Source organism: Peromyscus leucopus, chromosome 15 (genome assembly GCF_004664715.2).
Source record: "Peromyscus leucopus breed LL Stock chromosome 15, UCI_PerLeu_2.1, whole genome shotgun sequence".
Classification (NCBI taxonomy): Eukaryota; Metazoa; Chordata; class Mammalia; order Rodentia; family Cricetidae; genus Peromyscus; species Peromyscus leucopus.
Genome location: NC_051076.1, coordinates 60,983,217 through 61,007,812, shown reverse-complemented (window position 1 = coordinate 61,007,812; position 24,596 = coordinate 60,983,217). Strand labels below are relative to the sequence as shown.

At 47.0% G+C, this 24,596-nt stretch overlaps 1 protein-coding gene across 1 annotated transcript in view; it reads right to left on the bottom strand.

Moving 5' to 3' along the window:
* Positions 1 to 1,967: 1,967 nt before the first annotated feature.
* Positions 1,968 to 24,596, bottom strand: part of Map3k19 (mitogen-activated protein kinase kinase kinase 19) — a 42,088-nt gene continuing 19,459 nt past the window's right edge. Inside the window, exons 7-14 of the mRNA XM_028874935.2 lie at positions 22,210 to 22,300; positions 19,697 to 19,769; positions 17,027 to 17,256; positions 15,894 to 15,937; positions 8,590 to 11,073; positions 6,406 to 6,555; positions 3,536 to 4,233; positions 1,968 to 2,399 (exon numbers count right to left, since the gene is read on the bottom strand). Of these exons, the coding sequence (XP_028730768.1) occupies positions 2,333 to 2,399; positions 3,536 to 4,233; positions 6,406 to 6,555; positions 8,590 to 11,073; positions 15,894 to 15,937; positions 17,027 to 17,256; positions 19,697 to 19,769; positions 22,210 to 22,300 (3,837 nt within the window). The 3' untranslated portion in view covers positions 1,968 to 2,332. The remainder of the gene's footprint in view (positions 2,400 to 3,535; positions 4,234 to 6,405; positions 6,556 to 8,589; positions 11,074 to 15,893; positions 15,938 to 17,026; positions 17,257 to 19,696; positions 19,770 to 22,209; positions 22,301 to 24,596) is intronic.

Here is a 24,596-nt window from a genome sequence, read left to right as displayed (position 1 = left end):
GAAAGTATATTACAAGAAACACAGAGAAGCGAAAGAAAAGTTAGTGTGGGTTTTTTTTAATACTGATTTTTACCCGTGTGTGAATGTATGCCATATGTTTACGTAGGGTCCAAGGAAACGCTGAAGGGAGACCCCAGTCTCAAACAGCATGTAAGAACAGAGAGCGTTTATTACTATACCAGCGTGCGTGCGTGCGTGCGTGCCTGCGTGCGTGCGTGCGTCTTTCACAATGGCGACCCCGAGAGGAGCATGCAGGCTCCCTTTAAGCACAGCTAGGGGAATTTTAGGAACAGTTAGGCCATCTCAAATACGATTGGCCAAGCAAGCAGCAGTTACAGTAGTACACTTTCAATTGGCTGAGGTTCTATCTTTGGACATACGTGGCTAAGTTTCAAGGGGGCTGCAGGAACTGTCCTCGAGACACTGTGGGGCTGACTCGGGCCTTGTTCGCGCTTTTCCCTCGTCCCTGAATGTCATTTGTTGATAAGTGGCCTTTTACTGGGAGAGAGAACTGTTTGCCCCTCTCAGAGAACTGAAACCTAAATTCACGTGTAAAAATGGAAAAGTTTAACCCTTCATTGGCAGAGGCCGGAAGGAGGTGCCAGGTCCCCTGAAGCTGGAGTTTTAGGTGGTTGTGAACCACCCGACCTGGGTGCTGAGTGCTCTTTAGTTCTGAGCCGTCTCTCTAGCCCCAAAGTTACATTTTTAAAACTGGAACTCAGAAAAGCAGGCAGGCTTAGCAGTGAAGATCTGTAAGCAGCTGCCCAGCTTCTTGAAGACGTCTGCGTTCGGGGACAGAGAGAATGATACAAGGCCCTCAGCTCCTCCGGTTACACACCCTAAGGTTTCTAGAGTCGAAGGTTAGCATCAGATTCCTGGGGAAATTCCAAATTCTTGGGATCCATTGCTCCAGGTGTCAGTAGCTAAAGTATGGTGTGTGTGTGTGTGTGTGTGTGTGTGTGTGTGTGTGTGTGTGTGTATAAAGTATGGTTTTAGAGAGTGTGTGTGTGAAGTATGGCTTTAGAGTGTGTGTGTGTGTGTGTGTGTGTGTGTGTGTGTATAAAGTATGGTTTTAGAGAGTGTGTGTGTGAAGTATGGCTTTAGAGTGTGTGTGTGTGTGTGTGTGTGTGTGTGTGTGTGTGTGTGTAGAGTGTGTGTATAAAGTATGGCTTTAGAGAGTATGTGTGTGTGAAGTATGGCTTTAGAGAGTGTGTGTGTGTATTTCTGCCAGGTTGGTTACACCGTCACAGTCAGCAACCCCTAGGACCTCTCACCCACTTTCCCCACTCCCTCCAGACTTCTTTTGCAAGAATTAAGTCACAAGTGGCTGAGGAGGTAACCCGGTGGTTAAAATGCTTGCTGCACAAGCTTAAGTACCTGAATCCCCTCCCCACACCCATGCTGAAAATCACTGGGAGGAGCTGGAGGGTCGGCTCAGCTGAGTTCATAGCATCTGTTACTCTTGCAAAGGATCGGGGCACAGTTCCAAAAACCCATATTAGGTGGCTCCCAACTACCTGCAACTCCAGTTTCAGGGCATCTGACATCATCTTTTGGCCCCTGGACACCTGAACTCACACTGTGCGCATACATACCCTCGGGCACATAGAAAATAAATCTTTAAAAAAAAAATCACTAGGGAGGTGGAGACAGGAGGCCCCCTGGGGCTGGTGAGCCAACTAGCCTAGCCAATGGGTGAGCTCCAGGTCCAGTGAGGGACCCTGCCTCAAAAAACAAAGGGGACAGCAACAGAGGAAGAAGACACCAAATGTCAACCTCTGATTTACACACACACACACACACACACACACACACACACACAAATAAATAAGCAAATTACCAGGCAAAATGCGTGTGATTTATTTTAAACCATTTAAAGGAAGTAAGCCAGGTGTGGTGACACACGCCTTTAATCTCAGCACTCCAAGGTAGAGGCAGGCAGATCTCTGTGAGTTTGATGCCAGCCTGGTCTACAGAGTGAGTTTCAGGACAGCCAGGGCTATGTGGTGAGACCCCTGTCTCAAAAAAAATTAAAAGATGTACATAAAGCAGTAGAGACAGCTCTTGGGCGATCCAAATTGTAAACACTGGAATGGGGGGTTGGGTGGGTTTTTTTTTAATTATTATTATGAAAATTTTCTTCTCATGCACACAGACAGTCATGCCTGAAGTTTAAGGTCAGCACGTAACTAAAACTTTCCAATAATGCTGCAGGATCTGGTTAAATTGGGCTAGGTTGAATTTACAACAGGAAAATAAGTCCCTTAACCATCATTCCCCACAGCAGAGCCGGGAGTGGGGGTGGGGTCTAGAGTGGGAAGTTGGGGCGTGCTCACTGGCTCCTCTTCAGGAAGGAGTGCTTCAAGAGCTGGAGAGCAGAAGGCCTCTCGTGCTGGTCCCTACGAGGGAGAAAACACATTAGAAGCAGCACACAGTCACATGACTGCTACCAAGCTCGGCTTGAGTCTGATGCAAACTATAAAGATGGCGGCACAGGGGCTGGGGAGATGGTTCAGTTCAGTGACTACACGCTCTTACTGCTCTTGCGAAGGTCTATAGTTCAGTTCCTGGTACCAGTACCACCATGTTGGGTGGCTCACAACTACCTGTCGCTACAACACCAAGAGATCCGATGCCCTCTTCCAGTCTCCTCAGGCATCCACACATGGGATAAACACAATTAATTAACCAATATTAACTAATCTAATTAAAGATGGAGGCACAACTGATGATCGTCCAATGGACTAGCTTGAGTTTCAACTCCAGTTTTTAGCTGTAATCTCAGGCAAGTGACACAAACCTTGCTCCCCTCTAAAGTGAGGATTAACAATACCTATAGACTGGGGCTATGTGCTTGTCTAGCACACACAAGGTCCTAGCAATGCACACATTGGGCTTGGTGCTCACCCATCATCCAGTACTTAGGTGGAAGCAAGAAGATGAGAAATTCAAGGCTATCCTTGACTAAGCATAAATTTGTAGAGCTTGAGACCATCCTGGGCTACATGAGACCTTGTCTCAACTTTTAAAAAAATTGTAAAACCTAACTCATTGGAAGAATTAAATAAATATGTAGCTTAAAAAAAAACTCACTGGGTAGTGGTGGCACATGCCTCTAATCCTAGCACTCAGGAGGAGAGGCAGGTGGATCTCTGTGAGTTCGAAACCAGCCTAGTCTACAGAGTGAATTGCAGAACAGCCAGGGCTACACAGAGAAACCCTGTCTCAAAAAAACAAAGAATTCATAGTTTAAGACCTTTAAAAGTAGGTATTTATACCGTTTGGGTGTGTCGATTTGTTGAGACAGGCTTTCATGTATCCCACGATGACCTTGAACTTCTGATCCTTCTACCTACATCCTGAGTGCTGAGGCTACAGGCATCCAGCATGCCCAGTGTGATGTTGGGGATCGAATCCAGGGCAAGCACTCTGCCGACTCAGATACATCCCCAGCCCTGATACAGAACTCGGAATGGGCCCCACGTTGTGAAGGGAAGATACACCAGGTATCTTCTCCCTTCTTTGACTCTCTTACCTGGTCAGGCACAGGCGCACAAAGTCTGCAGCGGATTCTGAGAATCGATCAGGTAGAGGAGGCATTAGGCCTCTGTGGGCTCCAATGTAAAACATGGCTGCCATCCTATCCATGGAAGCCAGGGGAGGCTTCCCAGTGGCCATCTCAAACACGGTACAGCCGATGCTCCATATGTCTGATTTCCTTCCATAGCCAGACTCATTGATGACCTCAGGGGCCATCCAGTATGGCGTCCCACGCATGGACTTCAGCATGTCACTGTGGGTACCGTTTAAGCCTGCCCAGGCCAAACGCTTGGCACAGCCGAAGTCAATCAGCTTTATTGTTCCGGTTGGCATGAGCATGACATTGTTCCCTTTGATGTCTCGGTGGACCACACAGTTCTCGTGGAGGTAAGCCACACCTTGCAGGATCTGCCTTGTGTATTGACAGAACACCGTCTCAGGCAGGGGCCCGAAGCGGTTTATAATACTAGAGATGGAGCCACCAGGGACAAATTCCATGAAGATGCTCACCGTGTTTTCCTCCAGGCATGTCCCTAGGTAAGCCACGATGTTTACGTGCTTCAGTGCCTTCAGCAAATCCACTTCCTCCTGCAGTTTCCGGTACTCTTTCTCAGTAGCCAATTTGTCAGAAGTGTCCAAGGCCACCTGCTTTACGGCTATGAGCTGCCCTAGGCTGGTAAGTCCGCAGTAGACCTACAAACAAGCCAATGCATATTACTAAATTTACAATAGAGCAATGTGTTCAGAAGTGCCCTGCGCTTCCCAAACACTTTCTCTCCTCTTAAATCAGCCCATCCCCAGATGGATGACTCATAGTTAAGCCAACTCTGCATTGGAGACGGGATGATGCACGTTGATTTATAGTCCCATGATTAGATCAATACAAACTGATCATCATCCCCTCCAGACAAGCATTTTTAGGTAAGTTTGTATGTTTTGTTTGTTTTTTGTTTTTTGCTTACTTGTCTTGCTTTTTAAAAAACCAGATATCTTGGCACATGTCTGCATCTTAGCCCATGGGGGCTGAAGCAGGGAGATCTCAGTCAGTTCAAGGACAACCTGGTCTAAGTTGCAGGTCAGCCAGGGCTACAGAGTGAGACCCTGTCTGGAAAAAAAAAATGGTCTTTTTATTTTCATTTATGTAATTATGTGTGTATCTTATTTATATGTATCTCTTTGTGTGTGTGGACAGAAGAGTTGTTGAGTCACCTAGAACTGGAGTTCCCGGTGGTTATGAGCTGCCCGGTGTGGATAGATGCGGGGAATGGAACTCAAGTCCTCTGGAAGAGCAGGGTATGCTTTTAACCGTGATCCAGCTCTCCACCCCTGCTCTTGTTTTTTGAAGACCATGCCTTCCGTAGCTTAGGATGCCTCAGACTCACTTTGTAGCTGACGATAGCCTTAAACTCCTGATCCTTCTTCTTTTTTCTCCTGTGTGCTAGGATTCCAGTGTGTCTCACTACAGCCAGCAGGAGTCAGATGTTTGTGTGTAGTTGTGGGTGCGAGTGGAAGCTGGGGCTTGACATCCGGTGTCTCACTCCATTGTTCTCCTACTGATTTATTTATTTATTTATTTTGAGACACAAAGTCTCTCTCTGAACATAGAGCTCCCCAGTTAGGTTAGCCACTGAGCCCCGGGGACCCTCCTGCCTCTTCCTCTGCTCTGCTGAGATTGTAGGTGCACGATAGAGCAAAAGCACCCAGTTTCTGTCGAAGCACCGGGGATCGAACTCGGGTCCTTGTGCTTACGCTTTACAAACCGAGCCGTCCCTCCAGCCTGCCATGTACGATCTTTTATCAGTTGTCCTTATCTATAAAACCGATAGAACATTTGCATCACCTATTTCTCCGATGAGAATATCAGATGCTGGTCTGGGAGAGAAGGCCCCGGGGCTAAGTCAGAATGAAGCTCTCCAGCAGAGGGAAGCAGGTCCTGCCGCCCCCCTGTAATGTGCTCTAGGGGATTTATCTCCTCCTCTTGTGCATTTCTGAAGTGTCCCCGGCTAGAGACTCCACAGATCCGCCTTAGGGTTAGTCTGTTCTTCACCTGTCTATTCAATACTCTTTAGACCACCAAAACTTTAGGGGGTCATTTATGCAAGTCCTCAAACACGAAGAACAGCACTTGACTTTGCCCCTGTGTGGTAAGTCTTCCCGTTTCCAGTGCTGTGTTGAGCCACGGGAGGGAGAGATTTCTTCCCCAATGGACTTACGATGATGGTTAGAATTGACCGTCAACTTGACAGAATCTAGATCGGTCTAGGAGACACACATCGGGGCATGTCTGTAAGGGAATTTCTACATTAGGTTAACTACGCTGGGAAGGGCCATCCTGAACGTGGCTGGAACCATCCCATGGGCTGGGGTCCTGGACTGAATAAAAAGGGAAAGTGAGCTGAGCACCAGCGTCCGTCTCTCTGCTTCCTGGCTGGGTGCCCTGTGCACAGCCGCCTCCCCCTCCTGCTGCCAGGACTTCCCCATCATGATGGACTGTGCCCTCAAACTGAGCCAGAACGAATCACTGTCTCCTTAGGTTGCTTCTGTCACGCGTCTTGTGGAAGCAATGAGAACAGTTAATGCAGGGCTTGAACTGGGAATGAAGAGAGGCTGGAAGTGCGATGGGTCGCTGCCTGAGAGCAAGAGCCAGGGGGAAAGCCTGTGAGACAGTCGATCTTGAGGAAATGGTTAAGCCTCTAAAAACATCAAATCAACTCCACACCTTTCCAATGCGTCAAGAAAGAAACGTATCCCCCCTGAAGCAAGTTCGGGTTTGTCTGTGGCTTCCAGCTGAAACTGTTCTAAGTACAGGCAGCAGGAAAAAGGACAGGTGGAGAGTTCTGGTTTCGGGGTTCAAAGTGGACTTACTGTGCCATATGCTCCTCTCCCAAGGATCTCACCCTTGGTCCAGAATATAGCCTCTTCATGTTTTAGACTCTGGTCAGAAAGTGTCTTCTTTTCATTTGAGTTAAGAAAGTTTTCCTCCTTGTCATATATCCTGAATCCATTAATACACCTCTGGGATAATGAGAAAAAAAGATCATTAAACTCTGATTTGTTATGGGGAGTTGAGAACACAAGAGATCTGTCTCCTCTTCCTCCTCCTCCTTTTTTGAGACAAGGTATCAGGTAGCCAGACTGGCCTCCAACTTACTATGTAACCAAGGATGGCCTCAAACTTCTGACTCTACTGCCTTTATGCCCCAAGTGCGGTGACTACAAATGGTGCGTCTCCACATGCAGCCCGGGGCACCTGTGTGCAGCCCACCACACCTGAGTGCAGCCCAGGACACCTGCATGCAGCCCACCATATCTGAGTGCATCCCAGGATACCTGTGTGTAGCTCAAGACACCTTCATACAGCCCAGGACACTTGCATGCAGCTTACCACACCTGTGTGCAGCCCAGGACACCTGTATGCAGCCCAGGACACCTGTATGCAGCCCACCACACCCATGTGCAGCCCAGGACACCTGCATGCAGCCCACCACACCTATATGCAGCCCACCACATCCATGTGCAACCTAGGGTAGCTATAAGTATATATGGTCCAATACAAAATCATAAACTTACTTCAAACAAAACGGGGGTTTAGTAGCTTGTTTGTTTGTTTGTTTGTTTGTTTGTTAAGCAATTGTGAGGCTCTAGAGCTGACTGTCAGCTTTGCCTGTAACTGTCTGGTGATCATTGGAAATTATCTGCTGTTGACTGAAAGTGTCATCATTGAAGAAAATACTGACCTACTTAAGTAAATAGTTTTGTTGTGTTATTTTACCCCAGGTGATCCCAAGGCCGAGAGTCAAACTAGCTAAATTCCAAAAATAAGAGCACAATGAGACCTGGGGATTTGGCTCAGCAGGTAGAGGGCCTGCTTAGCATTCACAAAGCCCTGGGTTCCATCCCCAGCACCACACAAACCGGGGAGAAGCAGGAGGTTTAGAAGTTCAAGGTCTGGAAGCCTACACGGGACCGACCGAAGTCCTCCGCACGTATGTGTCAGCTGTAGTTTGGTCTACTTGTGGGTCTCCTAACAGTGGGAACAGGGGTTGCCCCTAACGCTCTGGCTGGTTCTTGGGAACCTCATACTGGATTGCCTTGCCCAGCCTAAATACAAGGGGAGGTGCTTAGTTTTATGGCGACTTGATATGCCATGCTTTGCTGATACCCAAGGGAGGCCTGCCCCTTTCTGAACAGAACGGATGAGTGGATTCTGGAGGAGTGGAGGTGGGGAGGGAATGGGAGGAGAGGAGAGAGGGGAAACTGCACTCGGGATATAAAATAAATAAATTAATTTAAAAAGAAAAAGAAGTTCAAGGTCATCCTCAGCTACATAATGAGTTCAAGGCTAGCCTGGGCTACAAGAGACCTTGTCTCAAGAAGAAAAAAGACACAGTAAAGAATTGTAGCCTAAGCCTGGCTGTGGTAGCACACACCTTTAATCCCAGTACTCTGGGAGGCAGAGCCAGGCGGATCTCTGTGAGTTCGAGGCCAGCCTGGTCTACAGAGCGAGCTCCAGGACAGACAGGGCTACACAAAGAAACCCTGTCTCAAAAATCCAAAAAGAAAAAAATTACTATTTGGGGTTTATGATTCCTTATTTAGGAATAAGGATTTTAGGGGCCAGCAAGAAGACTCAGTGCAGTGGCCTCATATCGGATATTCGCATTACGATTCATAGCAGTATCAAAATGACAGTTATGAAGAAGCAACAAAATAATGTTATGGTTGGGGGTCACCATGACATGAGGAAGGGTCACAGCATTAGGAAGGCTGGGAACCACTGACTCAGGAGGAGGCTTTACGCCTGACGATCAAAATTTGATCCCAGGAGCTGAAGTGATGGAAGGAGAGGTTACCCGAAAGTATCCTCTGACTTCTACCCATATGTCATGTCACATGCGTGTGCACTCATGCACCCGCAAGCACACACACACACACACACACACACACACACACACACACACACACACATAGTTAAAATAAGGGTTTTGACCCAGATCGTCTCTGGGGTCCTTTCCACCCCACTGCGCCCCTGATTCTACTCAGACCGACCTGTAGTTTGACATTTGTCGTCTCTCTGTCCAGTTCTTCGATGGTATTGCCTCTCCTGCTGAAGACAAGGTTCAGGTTTTCGGCATCTGCCTCGTTTGTCATTACTTGGCAAGAGCTGTTATCTGTCTCATCGAGTGCTAATAGTTCTTCAACTAGACAGCCTAGCAACTCGTCCGTCAATTCTTCCTTCTTTCCCGGGTCTAAGATTTCTTGGGAAGTCCTTCCAAAAGTTCGATATGTGACAGAGTTATTTTCTAGGCTATCCTGATCCAAAGAGCGTGTCCAGTGTTGTTCTGGCGGGGAAGGTACGCTTTCTGGGTTCTCATGGAAAGAGAAACTTGAAAAGCTCACAAGTGTTTTAGACTTATCTGAAAGGCTGTCGAATTCTAGGTAGTCCATGGACATCTGGCCAGCATTTACTTTGTCAAGAGGTTCTCCATCCCGCTTTTCTGGCGACACGCGATGCTTGCCTGAACCCTCGTTGCTGAGCACAGCCCAGCTGTCTTCTGAAGGGACAAGCAGGGTCTGGTGGTGCAACACATGCTTGCTTGAGCTGGTGTTGCTGAGCACAGCCCAGCTGTCTTCTGAAGGGACGAGCAGGGTCTGGTGGTACAGCTCCTCAAGGTCTTTCAGATCTCCAAGGCTTTGGGTGAGTACGTCACCGTCATCCGCACACTCCTCCGTGAAGATTTCTTCAACAATGGATAGATCGGAGACAGGAGGGGTTTCTTTCTGTTGGGGGGATTGCTCAGGGATCAGCGTCAAGTTCGTGAGCTGAACTTCATCCTCGGGAGACAGAAAACCGTTTCCTGGAGATTTCACCTGCCAATCTGGTTCCGACACAGCCTCCTCTGAGTGGCTACCCATCGCCTTGCAACCTTTTTCTTTGGAAATTAACCCTCTGTGCTTTGGCTTGAGGCCAAGTGGAGGCTTTGGGGGCTTAACATGTGGCCTCTTCTGAAGAAGTCTTGCTCGGCCATTGCTGCTTCTGTCGCTTTGGGAAGACTGGCGTTTGCTGGTGACGCATCGGCCCAGGGGAGCTGTGCATACCTCACGGTGATGTCTGTGTTCGAGCCTTTCTGCCTCTCGAATGTGACTGTAAATAGGAGTCCCAAACATCTCGTAGATCCCTGGTCCGTTGGAGGTGGAATTGATTTCTTTGAACATGTCGCTATACTTCAAGTCCAGGAAATGCAGGCTTGGACCTGTTGCTTCAGCCGAGAGGGGAACACATGGCTTCTTTATACCTGAATTTTTACAGATTCGAGGAAATGCTTGCTTTTTAGGTTTCTGGGTCTGGTGCACTGAGTTCTTCTTTTCTGTCAGAGGCGCTCTCCTTTGAAACTTGGGGGATGGATGAGGTCTGGGGTCCATAAGTTCCAAAGCAGGGAAAACTTGAGTTTTTATGCTGCTTTTATGCCTGTTGGGTTTAGTGGAAGCTTGAATGGAAACCGTGAGATTAGGAGGTGGTCTGTTTCTCGCCTTCGTCCTTGAATCCAACTTGGCTCTATGAGCATTTGCCTGGAGTTTGTCCTGTTCTCGTTGCGCAAGCGTGTTGAGGTTGTGGCTGTTCGGCACCAAGGGCTTTCTCTTTTGGAGGTTGGCTTTGGCTGAGGCTGGCTCCTTGGGTGTCCCTTCTCCAGGGAATGTGATTTGGGTCGGCGGCACCATCCCATCCATTTCTGGTTTGGTTGATTCCTCTAGCGGTAGGTTTTTGTTCCGTTCCGTGTCTCTCTCACTTTCTGAGAGCTCTCCAGCACAGCCATCGGAGTCCACACCGGAGGCGTGCTTAGGAAGGCTGAGCTCTTCTAACACAGTGTGCAGTTCCTTTGCTACAGCTTGGGGTAAAGAATTGCTTCTGGAATCGGGAACTTTCTCATTTCTGACCTCTTTTTCCTCAGCTGGGGTTATTTCTGCATCCGAGGCTTCCTGGAGCTTGCCGAGCATGGGGTACACAACTTCGGGGTCTTGTTCCGCACACACTCCGACTGTTGAGCCCTCTTGTTTTCTTAATGAAAGACACTGGGAGTTCTCCTCCCCTTTCCTCTGGCGCCCACTGCCCCTTTCCCTCTCTGTGGGAATGTTGCCTTCCTCGACACTCTCACAGGAAACCACAGATGGCCCTTCTTCCAAGCCAGAGATCCCAGTCTTGTCCCATCCTTCCATTTCCCGGGGTCGCCAGCTCTCCGCCACTCCCCCCTGTCTTCTGGGATGGTTCACCTTCCGGAAAGAGCACATGTTTCTAGACCAAATGGCACTGTCAGAAGCCCTGAGGGTCTGTTCCGCTGGTCCTTTCCATGTGACTCCGGGATGGTTCTTTGATGAACTAAGCTCAGCTGATCGGCTAAGAGGCTCCAAGAGCTTAGGGCCCGAGGGGATGAGGCTTAGGACTGTTCTCTCCCTGGGTCTTGGGAACTTGTGACTTTTTTCCGCATCGAGGACACAAGACCTCATGGGCAAGAGTGATGGTGGTGGCAGAGGAATCTGAAGAGAAAGCAAGAAAGCAGTGAATGCAGAAAAATACCTAAGTACCACATTCACTGGTTTAAAAGCAGAAAGTTCTTTTTTGTTTGATTGTTTTTCTCGAGACAGGGTTTCTCTGTGTAGCTTTGGCGCCTTTCCTGGAACTCACTCTGTAGACCAGGCTAGTCTCGAACTCAGAGATCCGCCTGCCTCTGCCTCTTGAGTGCTAGGATTAAAGGCGTGTGCCACCACCTAGCTTAAATCAAAAGTTGTCATACTCATTTATGGAAAGCCTTTTTAAAGTATAAAGCCACCCTAAGATCACATTTTTTTCAGAATTGGAGATCAAACCTAGGGCCTGTGCATACTGGGTAAATCTCTACATCCAGCTACATCAGTACATCAACAGGCCAGAAAGATCATAGTTTTTAAAACCCAAATCTGTCACTGGGGGTGGAGCTCAGTTAGTAGAGTGCTTGTCTGTTTTGCACGAAGCCCTGGTTGGATCCCCAGCATCATATAAGCAGGGCACCAAGTGGACACCTATAACCTCGTACTGGGGAGGTGGAGGCAGGGGAACCAGAGAAGGGTAAGGCCATAGACTATGTACAGCCTGGGATAAAGTACTTGCCAATAAATAAAAGAACAAATAAATAATACATGCAGAAAGAAAATAAAACCTAAATCAGGACGGCAAGATGACTCGCTGGGTAAAGGTGCCTGCCACCAAGTCTGATGACCTAAGTCTGATTCCTGGGACCCACATGGTGGAAGGAGAGAGCTGACTCCCCCAAGTTGTCCTCTGATTTCTACATGTACATAGCGCCCCCCCCCCCCCTCCCCCCCCTCACACACACACACATGCAAGCAAATTAAAAACAAATACGTTAAAAAATAAATCTCAAAACTTGGGATTTGGCTCAGTGGTATAGTATATACTTAGCATACACGAAACCCTAGGTTGGATCTCCAATACCAAAAATGAGGGGAAAAAAACAACATAAAATTAAAATACCATCCTTAGTACCCTTTCAAAACCAAGATTAAGCAACTCTTTTAAAAGATACAATTAGGGGCTGCAAAGATGGCTCAGGGGTTAGCAGTAAGGATTGCTCTTGCAGCGGACTTGAGTTTGGGTCTCGGCACCCACACTGGGCAGCTAATAGATGCCTGTAAATCCAGTTCCAGGGGACCTGATGCCTCTGGCCTCCTCAGGCATGTGCGTGCACACAGCATACATACACAGATGTATATATGTAAACACAATTGAAAATAACAAAGCTAATCCCTTTTTAAAGCTAACATTAGGGGACTGGAGAGATGACTCAGTGGCTGAGTGCTGGCCGCTCTCCTGGGGCAGCATCCATAGTGGCTTACAGTCTATAATTCTAGTCCCAGGGGATCTGACACCGGCTTCCACAGGCACTAAGCATGCACATGGTGCACAGACATAAATGCAGACAACATGCTCATATTTATCATTTTTTAAAAATCAAAGCTAAAATTTATGTCAAGACTCATGGTTTTATATATATATATATGTGTATATATATATATATATATAATTTATTTGTTTGTTATTTTGTTTTGTTTTTTGTTTTTTGAGACACTTTCTCTGTGTAGCCTGACTGTCCTGGAACTCACTCTGTAGACCAGGCTAGCCTCTAACTCGGAGATCCACCTGCTCCTGCTTTCCAAGTGCTGGGATTAAAAGGTATACAGCACCACACCAGCTTAAATGTTAAGTTTTAAGGTGAAAAATATTTTCTTTCTCTTTTCCTTTTAGTTTCCAAATGATTGATTAAGATGTTTTGAAACCCTCTTGAGATCACTTCAAACTTGTTGTCACATGTTTGTCACAGTCCTTCTATGACTGATGAACTCAGGGTTTGTGGAACAGAACGCTCCTCATTGCTTTGCCGAGTTGTTTGGTTGGGAACAGCTTTAGACTTGGAAAATCAGTGACCCTACGAGCTGGGTAGGCTGCTCAGTTGCTAGTGTTTTCCTAGAATGTGCAAAGCTCTGGAAATCCCTAGCAATCCACAAATTGGATGTGGTAGTGCCTGCTTGTGATCCCAGGACTCTGGGAGTGGAGCCAAAGAATCAGGAGTTTAAGGTAATCCTCAGCCACATAGCAAGTTTGAGGACAGTCTGAACTGCATGACAACCCCTAAACAAACAAGAACAACCTCAATAGCTTTGAAAAAAAAAAAGATTTATTTAATGTCTACGAATGACCGCTTTGCCTGCATGTGTGTATCTGTACCATGTGCATGCCCAGAGGATGTCTGTTGGATCACCTGAAACTGGACTTCCAGAGGGTTGTGAGCTACCATATGTATAATAAACACTGAGCCCAGGTCCTCAAGAGTGACAGGTGCTCTTAAGTGCTAAGCCGTCTCTCCAGACTTCTCCTTTGCCCTCCAAACCATTTCAAACTCAGCTCGTTTTAATTAGTACTAACCTCTAGGGGGCAGTGTAATGCAAAGTATAGCATTTCACTTTGAGCCTGCTAAGCTATAAAGTCCTCAAGCGGGGGTTTCTTTTCTTTGTGGTGTTTTCTCATGTATACAAACTCCATACCTAATTCTGTCAGCTTATTTATAGACATGAATTGTTCATAGTGATTGAGAGCTAGAACTTGAGTTTTCAGTTGCCCGCTAGGTGTAAGCAGGTAGGAAAAAGACCCAAATATTAGACATTCAGGTGTTAGGTGATGCATCTTCCCCTCGATTTCACTGCCTGAATCTTCCCCCCATTTCTCAAAAGTAGGAAATAAAGAATGAGGGGATGACTCAGTCAGTAAGGTGCCTGCGTTGCAAGGGCAGACACCTGAGTTCAGTCCCCAGACCCCACATTTAAGAAGCTAGCCATGGCAGAACAAGTTTGGAGTCCCAGTGTTGGGGTGGGGGTGCAAAACAGAGCCCTGGAGTTTGCTGGCTGATGAGTCTGGTATAATTGGCCAGTGTCTCAAAAATCAAGGTGGATGGTGCCTGGGAAACAACACCTGAGGTTGACCTCTGGCCACATGAACACCTACACACACACACACACACACACACACACACACACACACACACACGAGAGAGAGAGAGAGAGAGAGAGAGAGACAGACAGACAGACAGACAGACAGACAGAGGCGTCTCCCAATGTTAGGAAGTCCCTTTCAAAAGCCTTCTCACATGCTGATGCACAGGTATACAAGCAGGTATCTCTCATATGTTGATGCACAGGTGTAAGGTATCTTTCATGCTGATGCACAGGTGTGCACAGGTATCTCTCACATGCTGATGCACAGATATGCATGGGTATCTCTACTGCATGATACACAGGTGTGCACAGGCATCTCTCATGTGCTGATGTACACATGTGCACATGCTTCTGTCATGTGCTGATACACAGGTGTGCACAGGCATCTCTCATGTGCTGATGTACAAATGTGTACAGGTATATCTTACATGCTGATGCACAGGTGTGCCCAGTTATTTCTCGTGTGCTGATGCACAGGTAGGCACGGGTATCTCTCCTGTGAGATACACAGGTGTGCACAGGCATCTCACATGGCTGATGCACAGGTGTACACAGGTGTCTGTCATGTGCTGATACACAGGTGTGCACAGGTGTCTGTCATGTGCTGATACACAGGTATGCACAGGTATCACTCATGTGCCGATGCACAGGTGTGCCCAGTTATTTCTCGTGTGCTGATGCACAGATGTGAACAGGCATGTCTATGTGTCCTAGGACACTGAAGGCCAGGAGAGCTGAGAAAACTGAGCAATAACAACTATCTTTCCAGAAGCTTTCCCTTTAAATTACAGAGGCAGGAAAAACTCTCCCCCATGGGGGCAGGAGGTGAACGGCAAAGAATTATCTGGGATTTGGACAAATGCAAGGTTAAGTGGTGTGGTGAACCACACACACCTTTCATTCAGCACTCAAGAGGCAGGAGGAACTGGATCTCTGTGAGTTTGAGGCCAGCCAGGGCTACATACATAGTGAGACCCTGTCTTAAAAAGTTAAATACATAAATAAACAAAGAAACAGACAAACAAAAAGAGTTGAGTGAATGAAAACCAAGAGGCAGGAAGCACAGCTTCGAAGAAGCATTGGAGAAACCAGGACTGTCAATCATGTGGGCCTGTTTTCTTCAATGGAAAAAAATGGATGACGCCTCGTCACCTGGAATGCCAGAGAGAAAAGTGTCCTCTCAACCTGGTGGCCACTCGCTATTCTATGAGCCAGCCTTCCTGAATCCCCCACTATCCTGAGCGTTGTGTAGGCCCTCCCTAACCCTGAGCTTTGTCTCTCAAGGGAAAAGAACCCATCCCTATGAAAGAGGCGCTGTGAATTTTGCATCCTCCAGTGACAGAATCCATCCTTATGCTTATCACAGATCCTTCTCTAGGCCCTAGCTCTGAGCTCTGCTTAGCAGCCAATGGAATTCCTTCTCGTTGTAAAGGTAACTAGTCACAAGTTCTACTATGTTTAAATGTGGGAGGAAAATAGACCGCGGGGTCAGTCCCTGGATGACCTGACCCAGTATGCCCAGCTTTAATTCTTACCTCTCTTTGGTCTGCTTTCCTGCCAGTGGCAATATCCGTAGGAACCCCTTCACGCTATAAGACCTGTTCATCTCACCAAGCAGGGGACAGGAAACTGCCCAGAGAAGCAACCCATAGAGCATGGGCCAATATTCTTATGAGTAATTGACTTCCCCATAAAATAGTCATTTTTTAATTTTCCTCCACACGATTGTTGCTAAGGATTTGACACCGAATAGCTTGGTAGAGCTTGTTGGTGGTTTTTAATTAAGTCAAAAATGCTGGAACTCATCTTACCTCGATTCTCCGGCTACTGTATCTCATGTCAGAAGTAGGAAATTCTACAAGAAAAAAAACAAGAATCGGGTGTTCTTTGCAGTAGGGTGAGAAGTCCGTGGACAGAGCCATGTAGATGCTAAGGTATGTGGGGAAGGGTTTCAAAGTATTTCCCCCCGTGCAGTGGCCATAGTGGTATGGAATATTCCAGAAAATCTCAGGCCAAAGACACCAGGAGGGATTGTTGTTGTGGGTCTGTTTGGTTGATTCATTTGTTTTTGAGACCTGGTCTCAAGTGGACTGGCCTTGAACTCCCTAGGTAGCCAAGGATGACCTTGAGTGTTCGGATTATGGGTATGTGTTATGTCCAGTCAGTACTAGGAAACAAACCCAGGCTTCATGCATGCTAGGCAAGCACTCTATCAACTGAACCACATGCCCAGCTCCTACACTAGCTTTTTTCCCCCTCCCCAATGAAATACTCTTCCCTGAAATATACATAGAATGCATCCCCTCTTCTTCATTTGTATGCATGTACATGTATGTGAGCATTGTCATGTATGCGTATGCGTGTGCATGTGTGTGCATGCGCCAGTGAAGGCATCCTTATTCCATGTTGTGCTTGTAGACATCAGAGGACACGCACAAACATTTACGCAAACAATGACCTTGTGTTTTGAAACAAGACCTCTCACTGGCCTGGAACTTGTCAAGTTGGCTAGGCTGGCTGGCCAGGGAGCCCTAGAGATCCTCCTGAATTAGCCACCTCTGGGCTGTGATGACCAGTACATGTGAGCATATTTGGCTTTTTAAAAAAACAAAAAAACAAAAAAACATGGGTTCTGGGGAATTGAACTCAGATCTTGTGCTTGCAAGCACTTTACTGACAAGTTATCTCTCCAGCTCCACTGTAGAATTAAATGCTCAACTTAATGTTTCCTCTTATTTGTGGTTTCTAGATTTTTTTTATAGAGATACATAAAATCATATATGTCTATATTACATAAACAGAAAAGTAAAACTGTGTAGGGTACAAAGGGGACTAACAGGAAGAGATGAGAAAAGGGAGAGCAGGGGATGGTGAGGGGATGTGGTTACCCTAGAACAGATTCTCGTATGGAAACTGTAAATGCATAAACAAATGCTTGGCTCACCTTCAGCTGTCCTTTGCTGCACGCTCGGGTCCCGAGGAACCTCCTCCCTGGCTGCAGACGTAGCAGTACCTGGGTCTAAGCCAGGTCTTGACGGGAAGAGGGCCACATCTGCACCACGGAGCTCCTCAGAACTTCCTTCCCTCTTCAGAAGGAGGCCCACCATCCCCACTGCATGCGGGGGAGAGACAGGGTGCACCTGTCCCCACTCCTGATGCACTGACATCACCTGACTGAGAGGGGAGAGATGGAGAAAAACTCATCTGCTGGCATAGTTTGTATCTCGGATGGTCCCTCTGTGTTAAAAAGTTTGGTCCCTACCATGTGATGGTGTTGGAGGAGGTGGCCTCTAATGGAAAGAAATTAACTCATTGGCAGAATGCCCTTGAAGGGGGTTTGGGTACTCCCACCCTGCCCTGGTCTCTTTGTGGTCACCATGAAGGAAGTAGCTCTCCTCCATGGTATGCTGCTGCCTGACCAGGAAGAAGCAAAAACAACAAACAAACAACAACAACAACAACATCAAAAACCCAAGCGACTGTGCTGGAACGAGCCTCTGAAACCAAAACAAGTTCCTCCTTGTTCGTTAGCTTGAATAGTCTGTCAGCTACGGAAACCTGGCTGGTCCATTCCCCCACCTCTTCCAGATCTGCAGTTCTCAGGTCAGTCTGACCTCACTGGGAAGTTGGAAAATGAGTTACCCTGTGGTCTGGCTGAGCGGGGGTGTGGAGTCCTAACAGGACCCCTGTTTCTAGGAACACAAAAGCCAGAGACAAAAGGCCGGGGCAGGAGCGGCACACTGTGTCTCAGAAGGCATGAATTAGCCAGCCCGGTCCTCCCCAGACTGTCTGCAGTGGGAAGCCAGTTTCCATTTTTGTTAGTTATTTTTATTCCTTTAGTCTTACTTTTTGAGACAGGGTCTCATGTAATTAATCCAAGCTAGTCCCAAACTAGCTCTGTAGCCAAGGGTGACATCGAACTTCTAAACCTCCCGCCTCCACCTTCCAGGTGTTGGGATTACAGGCGTGCAGCACCATATCTGGTTTACGCAGAGCGGGGAACAAACTCAGGGCTTGGCGTAAGCGAGGAAAGCACCCTGCCAGCTGAGCTCCGTCCGCGGCCCTGTTGTTTGGTTCTCTGAGAGAGCTGGGGTCTTGCTAGTGCTGTTGTGTTATCTCCCAAGCCAAACCAGCCGACATTTTCATCAGATTGGCGGTGCCTGCTTGGAAGAGGCCATCACTAGCCAGCTTACCAGGAGGGTCACGGAGCCTCACTTGAGAGTGCAGCCAATCCTCTGACCATTTGTATGCCAGGCTGCCCTGACTGCACGGGATCTTGGGAGTTGTCTAAAGTCTGGGGAAGGTTAACTCCACAGGGCTCTAGCTACCTGACTATGGGGAAGCCAACGTCTATTCTGCTTGAAGACTTTCCAGCGTGGCTGCTCTGGGTTCCCACGCTCCTGTAAGCCCCTCACTGATGCTCGGTAAGTAAACTCCCTGAACTCTTGTGGAGTTATACTTGAGTTTGTCTGTCATGGGAGCCTTATAAGGAGAAGGTAGACACTGTTTACATCTCCCCAGGGAAGGAAATTTCCCAACAGTGCTGGCTGACCTGGAACTTGATGTGTAAACCAGGCTGGACCTTAAACTTGTAGCCATCTTCCTACCTCTGGCTCCTGAATTCTAAGTGCTGGAAGGACCCCCTAACCCCCCCGGTCGCCACCTTAATCCAGCACTGGACAGACAGTGATCTCTTGAGTCGAGCCTCTGCTACCAGTGATTCCAGAGGCGCAAGCTCCAGAAACCTGTCTGAAAAAAAAAAAAACAAAAAACCTTCTAATTCATTGCAGAGTGATAACTTTGTGGACTATAATGAAAACTAATACAGAATGAAAAAAAAAATCTTGTGTTATCAAATTATAACTTTTCAGTGTTTATACTCATGTTTTATATTAACATTATCTTGTGCAGGACACAGGGCTACAGAACCACATTTGGGAACCCATTTTTCTGGAGCACTGTAGGTATGCCATGGCCCTGGAGTTAAATCAGACCTTCAGTCTTGGGGTGGCTTGAACAGGTATGGCCCCCATAGACTCATGTATTTGAATGCTTGGCCTATAGGGAGTGGCACTGTTAGGAGGTGTGGCCTTATTGGAGGAAGTGTGTCACTGTGGGGGCGGGCTTTGAGGTCTCATATATGCCAAAGCCACGCCCAGTGAGATAGTTCACTTCCTGTTGCCTGCAAATCAAGATGAAACCCTAACTAAGGCAAGCCTGTTTCTAGTGTGTGTGTGTGTGTGTGTGTGTGTGTGTGTGTCCCACCCTGACCTTCTTTGCCTTATTCCCTCAAGATAAGGGCTTTCACTAAACCCGAAGCCAGGCTGGCAGCCAGCAAGTCCCAGCAATCCTCCTGTCTCTGCTTCCCACAGTGCTGAGGTTATAGGTACACATATACACCCACGCCAAGCTTTTTACACGGATGCTGGAGATTTGAACTCTGATCCTCAGGCTTTCGAAGCAAGTGTTCCTTCAACCTGAGCTCCATCATTACAACAGACATCACCTATAATGTCTGTTTATTATCCAGCCCCTCTTCATAGCATCCATTGCCACACAACTCTCCTATCTTCTGCTTAAATTACAATCCAGTACCTTGGAAGATTTCCCTTACTTGATTTCTTTCAAATCTTCTTGGCTGGTTTCTTGGGGAGGATCTGGTGGAAATGTCACTATAATCTCGACACCTGTAAAAAGTCATGCCAGGAGGAGAAGAAAGCAAGAACACTCGTGGGTGAGGGAGAAACAGTCTATTTAGATAAGTCTATTTTTTTTTTGAGGGAGGAGTTTTCTGTGTAACAGCTCTGACTGTCCTGGAACTCACTCTGTAGACCAGGCTGGCCTTGAACTCACAGAGATCCACCTGCCTCTGCCTTCTGGAGTGCTAGGATTAAAGTCATGAGCCACCACCGCCTGGTGATAAGTCCACTCTGAATGGTTATAGAGTAAGCGTTATCTGGGGATGGAGTTTGGCCGTTTTCTCCATCACGTGACATGTTGTGTCTGGTGCACCTCCTCTCCAGCCCATGGCCTTGTGTATCGATGGACAGCAGTGACTGTGGCCATGAACACCAAATACTTGATTAAAATATCATGAAAGTGTGTGTGTGTGTGTGTGTGTGTGTGTGTGTGTGTGAGTGTGTGTGTGTGTGTGTGTGTGTGTAGCTACAAGAGCACTATTGTCGAGTGTAAACTTTGGAGATGACAATGTCATGTCACAATATCAAGGTTGGTTTTAGGATAATTTCTAAATGCAGGGTGGGATGGCTTAGAATCTGAGACCATGTTCAATGAGCCAAGTTTAATGTTTGGGACCCACATGGCGGACTGACTCTGGCAAGTTCTCCTTTGACCTCCATATATGGGCTGACATAGGTGTGTATCCACATACATAAACACACACACACACACACACACACACACACTTAAAATGGAATTTAAAAAATTTAAAACCTTTCAGATGGAAAGGACAGTCTGTGAACAGTGCCCTGGGTGGAGACAACTCTGTCCTCTGTAAGTGTAACTGATGATACCTGCCTCACAGACTATCTATATTAACTGAAATTGATCAACTGTGAGGAGAAATTTTGTCAGAAAGATCATTGATTCTTTGACTTATTAAGGTTTAAAAGCTCGGTGGAGAGAATGGAGAAATCTCACATCGCCTGTATGAATACCAAAAACATTACAAATTCATCTGAAAAGAAACCAGCCTTTCAAATAGCAAGGTGTCCCAAAGTCGAACAAAATAAATAAGACATTTAACATCACATGCCACCAAAAGTATTTCAGGAAATATTGGGCTTCTGAGAATTTGGCTTTAAAGTTTATGAAAGCCACAGGCTGAGGCTGGAGAGATGGCTCAGGGGTTAAGAGCACTGGCTGACCTTCCAGAGGACCTGGGTTCAATTCCCAGCACCCACATGGTGGTTCAGAACTGTAATTACCAGGCTGTAATTCTGGTTCCAGGGGATGTGACACCCTCAATCCAATGCACATAAAATAATAATTAAATAAATTGTATTTTTAAAAAGTCAAAAGCACTCTGAGCACAGGACTCTTCTAAGGAAGACCAGAGTTCATTTATTTTAATCCATTTTTTTTTTCAGGTTCGACGCTGTTCGTTATTTTAACTGTTACTAAATTATACTCAGCCTGGAGAGAGCTGATAAGCAAGTCTAAGGAAGACAGGAGGTTGCTTGGGACAGGGAAGCAGGGTATAGAGGGCTGAGGAAAGTATATTTGGATCTGGAAATGAACAGATTCCTGGAGGTGGGAGGTGACTACTGCCTGAGCTGGAGTGGACTCAACTACAGAAGAGCCAGGAGTAGGTGGCCCGTATGGGCAAGGGGCAAGTTGCCAAGACTCTGATTCAGAAAAAAGGATATGGCTGAAGGATGGGCGGGTTTTATTCTCTCTCTTTGAATGTGTGTGTTCATGTATGTGGACATACACATGAAGCCAGAGTGGCATTCCTCAGGCACTGTCCATCTGGGTTGTCTGTGTGCTTTGTTTTTGTTTTTTGGGTCTCTCACTGGCCTGAAACTCAGCAGTATGTAGGTTAGGGCCCTGGGGTCACAAGCACACACCACCACACCCAGCATTTTTGATGTGGGCTCTGAAGATCAAACTCAGGACCTTATATTTGCAAAGCAAGCGCTTTACCCAGCGACCAGTCCTCCAGTTTCAGTTTTTATTTTCTTCTTTTGTCTGTGCTTTCTTTCTTTCTCTCTTTCTCTCTTTCTCTCTTTCTTTCTTTCTTTCTTTCTTTCTTTCTTTCTTTCTTTCTTTCTTTCTTTCTTTCCTTCCTTCCTTCCTTCCTTCCTTCCTTCCTTCCTTCCTTCCTTCCTTCCTTCCTTCTTTCTTTCATTCATTCTTTGGTTTTCCAAACAGGGTGTCTCTGTGTAGCTTTGGAGCCTGTCCTGGAACTCACTCTGTAGACCAGACTGGCCTCGAACTCACAGAGCTCCACCTTCCTCTGCCTCCCGAGTGCTGGGATTAAAGGCGTGCGCCACCACCGTCCAGTGTGTCTGTGTTTCCCAGTTGCACCACACACTTCTGAAATTCCGAGAGAACCCCAGACATCAGTGCTATCCTTAGGGACAAGTCATGGATGGAAGTAGTTACCTTCTGTCCGGCATGGCCAGTCTTCACTCCTGGGAGCTCCTTCTTCACCATCCGGTATAGACAGGCTGTCGTCATCCTCAAGGCCAAAGTCCTGTAAGATCACAGAATGAAAGCCAGTGAGGCTATGGAGAGATGCTCAGTAAAACAGTCACCACACAATCACGAGGACCTGAGTTCAGTGTCTGGAATCCACATTAAAATGCCTGGTGTTAGCCGGGTGGTGGTGGCCCATGCCTTTAATCCCAGCACAGTCAGGTGGATTTCTGTGAGCTCTAGGCCAGCCTGGTCTACAGAGCAAGTTTGAGAACAGCCAGGGTTGTTACACAGAGGAACTCTGTCTTGGAAAAAAAGGAGGAGGAGGAGGAGGAGGAGGAGGAGGAGGAGGAGGAGGAGGAGGAGGAGGAGGAAAACCTGGTGGTGTGGCACACATTTGCAATCCCAGTACTGGGAGCCAGAAGCATGTGGATACCTGGAGCCAGCCTGGCTGAATCAAAGCACTCCAGGTACAAGAAAGAGATCCTGTCTTAAAAAAACCAGGATGGGTCGGCTCCTGAGGAACCACAATCAAGGCTGGCCTCTGGCCTCCACATGCATGAACACATACACATTCCTGTGCACACATACACACACTTGGTTTTTGTTTTTTTGTTTTTAATTTAAACATTAAAACAGTGAATGAACATACTGTTTTTTTTGGGCAGGGCAAATGCTGACTTTCCAAGGCTAAAGTTTGCCACCGACAGATTCCTTCACAATTGGATAAAGTATTAGGACTAACACAAGGAAGGTTCAGCCCCTGGAGCAGGTGTGATTAATTGCTTAATGAAAACCGAAGATCAAAGTCGCAACACAGCGCAGAGGCCCGCAGTATTTTCTACTTTGTGGATTTAGCATCCCGGCTGCTAAGCTAAGGGGAAGTGGAAAGAATGCTTCAGCTGCAGTCACAGGGGCACAACCCCAGAGGAGCAAAGCCGTTTTCACGGCTCTTCCCTGGGGCATTGCAGAAGAAATCCCTGCCCTGTGGAAGCTGCAGACAGAACCCCGGACGGAAGCAGGCAGCAAATGGGATTGCAGTTTTCACCAGAACCTCTTTCTGATCTGACTGATGGTGGCGTACAACTTCTCAAACTTCCTCCGCCTGCTAGAAAATAATCCTTAGGTTTGAAAGCCAACTTGATTTTTAAAAAGCACTTAGACCTCTTTAAAGGGAGATGTATTTCTTAGTACGATAGAAGTCATTGTGCTTTAAAATGTATTTTTTCCTGAACTTAATTTGTGGGTGTGTACATGTGAGTCCACGTGTTTGTGGCATAGAACACATGTGGAGACCAGAAGACAGTCCGTGGGATTCCGTTTTCTACTTGCACCACATGGGTCCCAGGAACTGAACTCAGGTAGCCAAGGTTGGTGATAGGCACCTTTCTTCTTTCTTTCTTTCCTCTCTTTCTCCCTTTCTCTCTCTCTCTCTCTCTCTCTCTCTCTCTCTCTCTCTTTCCTTCCTTCCTTCCTTCTTTCTTCCTTTCTTTCAATATTTTATTTTATTTTATTTTATTTTACGTGTATTGGTGTTTTGTCTGCATTCATGTCTGTGTGAGGGTGTTGTAGCTCCTGGAGCTGCAGTGACAGGCAGTTGTGAGCTGCCATGTGGGTGCTGGGAAATCGAGCCCGGGTCCTCAGGAGGAGCAGCCAGTGCTCCCAACCTCTGAGCCACCTCTCCAGCCCCGGTGGTAAGCGCCTTTACCTTCTGAAGCATCTCGCCAGCCCTTAGAGTCATTGTTGCCACAGGGAATGAAGAGAGGACTGGCTCCCAAAAGCTGTCTTCTCGTTTCACGTGTACTGTAACATGCGTGTACATGTGTACTGTAACATGCGTGTACATGTGTACTGTAACATGCATGTACATGTGTACTGTAACATGCGTGTACATGTAACACGCATATGAGTTCCACTACCCATAAATAAATTCAATTCAAAATTTTAAATACCATTAGAAGCTAAAAATGTGCTCAAAAAGTGTCCTACACTGAAAGGAAATATTAGTGAAAGAATTAAAAACTATCTAAAATAAAAGGGAATCATATGACATGGTATTGAGCACAGACAAAGCTGCAACATCCTTCTTGTTATCCACACGTGTGTGTGACAGATTACAGACAGATGGAAGGCCTGTCTCCCAACAGAGACTTGATGTTGGAGTCCTAATTCTCAAAGCGATGGTGGTAGGGAGTAGAACCTTTGGGAGGTAATTAGTTCATGATAGTGGAGGCCTTGGCAGTGGGCATAGTGACCTTATTCAAGACACCAGTGAGCCAGAATGAGGACGGAACCACAGACTTCCAGTGTGTATGTGCTGTGTAGCAATGGCCTCTGAATTGACACAGTCCCTC